General features: G+C 39.3%; 1 protein-coding gene across 2 annotated transcripts in view; it reads right to left on the reverse strand.

Annotated features, from left to right (window-relative positions):
- Positions 1-5699: 5699 nt before the first annotated feature.
- Positions 5700-9406, reverse strand: part of LOC126825693 (galactose-3-O-sulfotransferase 2) — a 95144-nt gene continuing 91437 nt past the window's right edge. For both annotated transcript variants that reach the window (XM_050555460.2, XM_050555459.2), the window contains exon 3: positions 5700-8573. In XM_050555460.2, coding sequence (XP_050411417.1) covers positions 7442-8573 — 1132 coding nt within the window. In that variant the 3' untranslated portion in view covers positions 5700-7441. The remainder of the gene's footprint in view (positions 8574-9406) is intronic.

Below are 9406 nucleotides of genomic sequence, written 5' to 3' on the forward strand. Positions count from 1 at the left end.
GCTTGTTACGAAGATTTTGATAAATTATATTATTGATTGTCATACGAATAACATTAGTCAAACAGTTGGTAAGAAGTTATCAGAAGCATAGTTTGTTTCAGAAATACGTAAAAAAAAACCTTTAAATTATGAAAGGCGATCTATTGTACTTAAGAATTTTTACTTGTTGCATATGTAATCCCAGTAGAAATTAAAACGTATTTTACTCATGTTATAAGTATTTTCTGACCATCAGAATTTTGCAAAACCATTCCCCAGACCGCAACGTCCAGTAAATGTCATTTCAGAGTCCAACTAATCGCCCCCGTTAGACAAGGTCACCTCGGACCTAGTCCCTAAAAATTAAAAGCTCAGTTACATAATCTAACGCTCAATTCTATATATTATGTCATTATTTTTCAACTCCCCTGTCTTATACAATCTCATCACTATCATATTCACAGTTACAGTGAATCGCCCAGTTAGTAGTACCATTAGTGAGTGGGGTGACATACCTTAATTGTTATAAAACAGGCGAAATTGATTTTGATCCCATTTGTCTACCCTTGTAATGCATTCGATAATATTTATCCATTTTTGTGAAGAAAATCGATGAATTAATTTTATTTTATCAAAAAAAGCACATGAACAAAAAACATCGCTGATTTTATCACTGATTTACAGGGGATGTAACTCTGTATGTATTATTGTAAGAGGCGCTAAAACGTCTGTTTAATAAAACAAAAGTGGCAATGGAAAAGAGATACTAGATGATCGTGACAAAACTCGGTACTTTCATTTTATTCAATCAGTATCAAATAATGTGTCGTTACGCGTGAAAACAATGATCAGGTTAGTCGTTTAATAATACAAAAGATTGATAAACAGATAAACCAGGGTTGATTGTTTTTTTTACATTTCTTTTTGCCTGATCAGTGGGGTCCAGTTAATTAACTACTACTCACGGGATTAGCGGGAGTGTTAAAAAGAAAGAACGACAAGGTGCTATCATTCAACAATGGCCGTTGAATGGGCGATGTTTTGTTGAATTTATTAGTAAAATAGTGACCGCTGACCGCGTTAGAGGAGTGACCGTTGAAACAGTATAATTTTTACGGGGGGAATTAATCGTGATGCCCGTTGCACGCGTTGAACAGGTGCGTGTTTAGTAGAGGTTAAATTACTTAAAAATCGCTCGGGGGGATTTTTTGGTGCTCGTTGAAGCAAGTGTTCGCTGATTAGGAGTGCACGCCGGAGCAAGTTATACTGTATATACTGCTGGAAAGTATGTTTATTGCTTGCTACAGAATGTACATTTTTTTCTGGCACATTTATATACTGAGCGCCATGGAAAACGCATCACTTTTTTTTGCCAAATATTTTATTACTAGGTGGTTTTGTATGTATAATATTATGCCATACTATGAACTATTGTTTCACACAATGCTCCCAAACGCAAAAAATATCGCCCCGTGTGCAAAAAAAAATAAAATTGCACGAGATGCACATGAAAAACCCAATATTCACGTGCAGCATTGTGTGTGAGCCCTTTAAAAGCATGTTTTCAACTTGATGTGCAGTACATGAACTGTGAAACGTCAATCTGTCGTAATTTGTTGTTGGACGTGTGAAGGAATCGAGCTAGAGATGCCGAGACTTACAGTAAATCAACGGAATGAAGCCATGGGAATTCCAGGGCTGGCATGTCTACACGTGCTATTGCCAGACACTTCAATTGCCATCAGTCCACTATTGTAAGGTTGGTGGAACGTGTTCGAGTTACTGGATCAACAGGTGACCGTCAACCTCCTGGTCCACAACGCGTTACAACCCAGGCTCAAGACCGGTACATCCGGGTCACTCATCTGCGTGACAGATTCCGCCCAGCGACTCGAACAGGTGCAGCAGTCGTCGGAAGACAAGGACCAGTAAGTGCCAACACCGTAAGACGTCGTCTAAGAGAAGTAGGACTCCGTGCACGACAACCTTATGTTGGAGCTATCCTCAGGGATCATCACCGCCAGCGGCGTTTGATATGGGCTCAAGGACACCAGACATGGAGAAGAGTAGACTGGCAAAGTGTGCTCTTCAGTGATGAGAGTCGCTTTCATCTTTATCACGCTGATGGCCGTCAACGTGTGTGGAGACGTCTTGGGGAACGTCTTGCAGACTGCTGCGTCTTCGAAACGAATCGATGGGGTGGGGGAAGTGTAAGGGTGTGGAGAGGCTTCACCTTTCATCACCAGACCCCCCTACACATTTGCAGGGGTCGCGTTAATGCCGTAGCCTACCGTGATGATGTCTTGCAACCAATTGTTGTTCCGATGTTTCGAGCGCACCCACAACGTCAGCACTTCCAACAGGATAATGCACGTCCGCATACCGCCCGTTTTAGTATGGACTACCTGGAGGCTAACAACATCAATGTCTTGGACTGGCCAGCCATGTCTCCGGACATGGCACCGATAGAACATATCTGGGATGAGATTGGAGGCCGTCTGTATCGGAGACCACAGATGCACACCATTGCTGCTTTTGTCTAAGAATGGAACAATTTGCCCCAGGCCTTCTTTCAAACATTGGTAAATTCCATTTCCGTGGAGGACACACGCGCTACTGACATCTGTGTCGTACTTTTGGTTTTGACCCCTCTGACTTTGTACCGTTGATTACAGATTAAACATCCATAAGTGTACAAATGTGTTGTTATTGATGTGTTCCCATTTGAATATTGTTCACAATAAGAAGCAAAATAAATAAGATATGTTTACAGGATCATTTTGTTATACGAAAAACTAAGTGATGCGTTTTCCATGGCGCCCAGTAAAATTTGAATAGCACTAACCTGTATCAAAGGAGGCGGGCGTGTGTGTGGGGGGGGGGGGGAGGGGGTGTATTTAACGTCAAAATACGGGCCATAACACGAAATACAAGATATCGCGATGCATCCCAGTAAAAAGGTCCAAATACATTTTCATACAGAAAACAGATTTAATTTGGATCGTTTGAACTATATTTAGAGGGGGAGAGGGGTATTTAAAAGTCAAAATACGCATCTTAAAACAAAATTCCAGTTATCGTACAATGCTTCACCAGAAAGTGTTTGTCTATCGCTCTTTGAATATACGAGTATTAGCTATTTCACTGGCACATCCATAATTACATGATTCAGAACAGATAAGGTCCTCTTTCGTTTGTCAAAATAATTATGTTGCTATCAAAATTTAAAATGATTTCATTCATTTCAATAATATGCAGATTGAAGCTGACATATCAGATTACCACTACTGAAGAAACGTACATATTTTAATCTACTCATATTGTTATGGGAATATGGGTTTATAGTGAAATATTTCATTAGGTTGATAAAGACGATATAATTACTGTGGAAACTCTTTATTAATGTCTGCCATCTAATTAAAAATGTATATTTCTTCTTTAGTAATTAGGGGGGTTGGATGGCTGAATGGTTAGCGTGCGCGCGCTGTATCATAAAGTCTGTTATTGAGTCGACTGGTGTGGTTTCGAATCCCCGGTTGTACGTGACAAGGAGTAGGGTCGCCTGTCCAACCTCGTGAGTTTTCTCCGGGTCCCCCGGTTTCCTCCCACTGCTAAAGACCCCTATGCGCAAGCGAAATATTGAAATAAAATTGAACCAGGTGTTAGTCCCGAAATGACCTAGTTTGTGTCGAGTGGACGTTAAACCCCATCTCTCTCTCTCTCTCTCTCTCTCTCTCTCTTTAGTAATTAATATAATTAATACTCTTTATCGGCGTTCAGTTGTCACGGGTTCTTTTACGTGCAAGAAAAAATGAACACGAGCCCGTGTTTTTGGTCCCATCCGAAGGACTAGACGCTATCACTCACCGACCTGTCTTATTGACAAGGGAAAGCACGTTAGAAGAACACAGTCATGCATTATAATCGCAGCTTAATTAATCTCCACATTTACAGCCACGATGCGAATTTCTTGACTCCCTATAGGACAAACCTAACTAAAACGATTGATCTGCTGAACAGTGGTGGTTCATTCCATCTACCTTTTAAATATCATCCAGGAAATGGGACTTCGGCAATCGATAGTGGGTACTACCCGCTTCATATAGCACAATCGGGCATAACGGTCCTCTCCTCATACGGGGTGTTATACGAGTACAAATTACACTAATACGAGGTAGAGTGTGGTCTCCAGCCATTGTGAAGCACAGAGAAGATCCTATAATCCTGGAAATATTGTTACATATGTACAAGATATTGTAGTATGTGATTGCAGAGTTTGGATGAACTCACTTTTCGTATCATTGAACTATGAAGTACTGAAGTTGGAGGCAAAAAACCCAAGGTTTGTCTTTTGTCGGTTTTGTTTAGCGTGTAGTGCGGTCCCTATGAACTTACTAGATTAAAGGGTAACGCAACCCTACTAGCAAAGTGGAGTTACCCCCCTTTACCCATAACGACTATTGTACAGCAACAGGATTCTTTTTCTTAATATGGGATGCATCTTGTTCTTTAGTGGTTAGAACTATTTTTGGATTCCACAGCAAACTTCACAAAGGCTGCAATATACCGTTATAAAAAATGGTTGATACAGTCTCACACACTTAAAGGACAATATTGGCGCAGTCATTATCACATATGTGATAGAACTGGTTAAACACGTTCCAAATATAATTTTAACTCGGAGATCATTGCTACGATAGAGCGTAATGTCCGAAGTGAGGAAACACGAGTTATCCCTCTATATAACTGACTGAAGTGACGAGTGATAACAGATACACAGGCGAATTTCTGCTCACTAATAATTCCTTCGAATACCAAAAGTTGTTATATGAGACTGTAAGAGGATATCTGACAATTCAATAAAGTAATTGAATGTCATTAGATAAGAGAAAACGAGAAAATAGAAATAGTCCGTACATTCCCCTCTGTTTATTCATTCTATACTTAATAAAAACATGGTAATGCACAGACTTTTTCTATTTGTCTTTCGTGTTCTCTTACCTAGTGACAGTCAATTCTTTGTATGAATTGTCAGATATCCTCTCACAGTTTCACACAACAACTTTTACGTGCACGCCCTCCGTTCTGCACCACTGATCAGGGGAAATTTCAGATTTCTAGATAAAAAGAACGCTTTTAATAATGACCGATAATCCAGCTACACCCTTGCGTAACTTCTATCCATATCGTATAATAAACGAAATGAAATGGGGTTTAACGTCCTACTGTTCTGCTCCCAACCTGGGCTAATGAAGACGCCATACAGTGTGCTATGAGGGAAATTTTGCCCGGGCAGCGGCGCTACGGCCTACTCTTATATCGAATTCCAACTGCCAAGGGATCTTTTACGTGCACGCCAATGTGTACACGGGACCTCGGTTTTTCGTCTCATCCGAATGACTAGACAGCTGTCCTTGCCAGGCCCTCCGTCCTGCATCACTGACAAGGGGAAACCACGCCGGAAAATCTGGATGAACTTTCTCGGCCAATGCAGGGATCGAACACCCGACCTCCAGGCTAGCGAGCCAGCGTCTTACCCACTTAGCCACCGTGATCCCCCATCTTCGGATGGTGGGTTGAGATAGCCTAGGCCTCTCATCATATAAATCCAACCCTGCTTCGGCGGTTCATGACAGTTAAAGAATATTTTTGTGGTCTTTCAACCCCCCATTTAAATAATAAATAAATAAACAACCAAATAATTTGAATACCCCATTATTATTATTATTATTATTATTATTATTTATGTGTTACATAATAGAAAAGTAAAAATACAATTGATAACGTTTAGTAATAAAGTAATAAAACAGTACAAACAATACCCTGTACGAAAACCAATAACAACAACTGCCTTATATGAGATAATAAATAAATAAACAACCAAATAATTTGAATACCCCATTATTATTATTATTAATATTATTATTATTATTATTATTATTATTTATGTGTTACATAATAAAAAAGTAAAAATACAATTGATAACGTTTAGTAATAAAGTAATAAAACAGTACAAACAATACCCTGTACGAAAACCAATAACAACAACTGCCTAATATGAGAGAGAGAGAGAGAGAGAGAGAGAGTTTAACGTCAACCCGACAAAAACCAGGTCATTTCGGGACTAACACATGCTTTAATTTTATTTCAATAGTTCGCTAGCGGGAAGGGGTCTTTAGCAGTGGGAGGACCCGTAGAAAACCCACGAGGTTGGAAAGGCAACCCTACTTCTTGTCACGTACAGCCGAAAATCACAACCACACAAGTTGACTCAATGACAGACCTTAAGATACAGTGCGCGATTTACCTAATATTGAAACAGTTATATGAACAAGAACGTGTATAATAATATAAAAACACTCAATAACAGTTACCAAGTATTAAAACGATAATAAAATAACATTATTAAAAACAATAACAAGACCCTGCACAATGTTATAAAAACAAAAGATCACTCCTCACGAATTGAAAAAATATACACTGTTATACTGATATTGTTCACTTTTAAATCCAGGGACCTGTTTCTCGAAATCTTAACTAAAGATAAAATCCAAATTTTAGTAGATACTTCAATTTTGATTGGCTAAGCACTAAAATCCATCTAATATTATCCAATAAAATTACTAAAATTTGGATTTTCGTGAAACAGGCCCCAGATATTGTTTACTAATGGAAGGTGCTCTATGCCAGAGCTCCATCTGCCTATTGCAGGTCTTTATTGTGGCTTCAAATGTTACATAAATTATTATTTAGACATTTTTCACACGCCAAGCGTATAATTAACTCTCTAGAACATCGGATGGCTGATATTTAAATGGATCAGAACACCTGTGCGTAAGAAACTAGCGATAAAATGGATTAGAACACCCGTGCGTAAGAAACCAGCGATAAAATGGATTAGAACACCCGTGCGTAAGAAACCAGTGATAAAATGGATTAGAACACCCGTGCGTAAGAAACTAGCGATAAAATGGATCAGAACACCCGTGCGTAAGACACTAACGATAAAATGGATCAGAACACCCGTGCGTAAGAAACTAGCGATAAAATGGATATGAACACCCATGCGAAAGAAACTAGCGACAAAATGGATTTGAAAACACGTGCGTACGAAACTAACGATAAAATCGATAATCGATACTCATAACTTCGCCTAGAACAAAGAAATGTGAATGAAGTTTTCAGTACATTCATTTTCATTATCTATTTTTGAACTATTATAGAAAGAACGTCCAGCTCTTTATCTAAATTTTACATTATGCTTTTTAAATTATTAAAGCAAGAATGGTCAGCTCTTTATCCATATGTAATAGAACTATTATAGCGGGAACTCGCAGCTCTTTATATAAATCTTTACATAATGTATCTTTAATATAATTATTATAGAGAGAACTGGGAGCTCTTTATCTAAATCTTACATGATGCTTCTTAAAGTATTTCAGTGATATAATGATGGTCAATACTATTTTTGTGAAGAATCAGCGTATAATTGCCACTGGCGTTTCTGTAGCAATCGAACAAGGGGGAATTCTATTAACTGCATAAGACGGCACTCATTAGGGTCTACAAGAAAACGTTCGTTCCACGAGGATTTAGGAATAACAAGTGACTTATCTCCCTTTTTCACAAATGTACAATAATCTCTAACAAGTTTAAGAACCAGTTTAAATTGATGTAATTCGTGTAAAAATCCGACACCATTTTTACCCATTTCACCAAAAAAATTACCCTTAAAATGTTCGTAAAACATGGAATCATTTTTATATGTATTTAATACTTTTTCTCGGTCAGCAGGACTTACAGCATATCCCTTATTTTTAAAGTTCTTATTTACTGTCATATACACAATGTCTTTGAAAGTCCAACACAACTTCCGTTTTAACAAGATCAACGATTCGTCGAAATATTCTGTCAGCATAATCATGTCGAATTCGTTGTCCATTTTTTCAATAAATTTGTCGATGCCCAACCTGCTTCCATAAAAATTGTAATCTCGTAACATATGTGGAGCACTGCTAGGATAAGAACGGAAGATGTAAGGGTCTGTTTTCATCTTTTTTTCCAATTTTATACGTATGTTTTTGTTGTAAAACACATAAGACGCCTGTCGTTCAACGGGTTCACGCAAAATACCCAGGATGAAGGGATCATTAGGAATAAGCGTTTGAAACATACGTTTATCAAAAAATGTTTCTACGGCTAGTATATTATAATTTTTTCCTGGAGACACTGGGATAATTCTTTCGTTGATCTTGTTATCCAGTCCACCAAGAACCCAGAACTGGGTTGTCTCGTTCTTATTGGGAAGGATAACGTTAAGATTGTATCGTAGTGCAAACCTGTGTAAAATGTTGGACATTGTGGTGCTCCCACATTTATGCACCTTTAAAAATGCAACGTTATTTCTCCGCGTGGTACACCGTTCGGTTGTTCGCGCGGAAGGTGTGTTTGTTCGTGCGGAAAGTGCGTTTTTTTGCGCGGAAGGTACTTTTGGTCGTGAGGGGGTTGCGTTTGTTGATGCGCAAGGTGAGTTTGTACACGTGCAACACTGTAGTTTAGATCGATATCGTATGGCAACTACAGAAATCACCAGCCTGAAAAGAGAATATACAAATCGTTGACAAACAAACTTTTGAAGGGTGACCTTTCCCGGTCTTCATTGGCCCGGTTATTAAAGTACGGCGTTCAACAATTAAAGTTTCAAAATGTTACAAACCCACACCGCCTGTCGACAGTTAACAAACCCACACCGCCTGTCGACAGTTAACAAACCCACACCGCATGTAGACAGTTAACACCCCCCCCCCCCCCCGTAAAGTAGACAGTTTACAAACCCAAACCGGGTGTAGACAGTTTACAAACCCACACCGCCAGTAGACAGTTATCAAACCCACACCGCCTGTAGACAGTTAACAACCCCCCCCCCCCTCTATAGTAGACAGTTTACAAACCCACACCGCCTGTAGACAGTTTACAAACTCACGCCGACTGTAGACAGTTATCAAACCCACACCTCTTGTAGACAGTTAACAAACTCACACCGCCTGTAGATAGTTAACAACATCCCCCCCCCCTTGTACAGTAGACAGTTTACAAACCAACACCGCCTGTAGACATATTTCAGTGCCAGGGTAAAACGGTTCTACGTACTCTGATATTAACATGATGGTAGCTACTGGGGATTCCGCTGCAGGAAGGGCCAAACCAAACGACCGTAAATCTTAAAAGGATCGAGGGAATGAACCTCCCGAAACTATTTTACGATTTGGAACCCATTTTGCTTTTACTTATCTATCCCTTGCCACTCCTTAGTGGTCTAGAGCGAGGAATGAAATGGGTTATAACATCCTACCTTTCTTAATGACATAACTAACGAAGACGGGCTTACGCTATGCACGACATTTTACTTGTCAGGGGTTCTTGTACG

The sequence above is a fragment of the Patella vulgata genome, chromosome 1 (genome assembly GCF_932274485.2).
Source record: "Patella vulgata chromosome 1, xgPatVulg1.2, whole genome shotgun sequence".
In the NCBI taxonomy this organism is placed as follows: Eukaryota; Metazoa; Mollusca; class Gastropoda; family Patellidae; genus Patella; species Patella vulgata.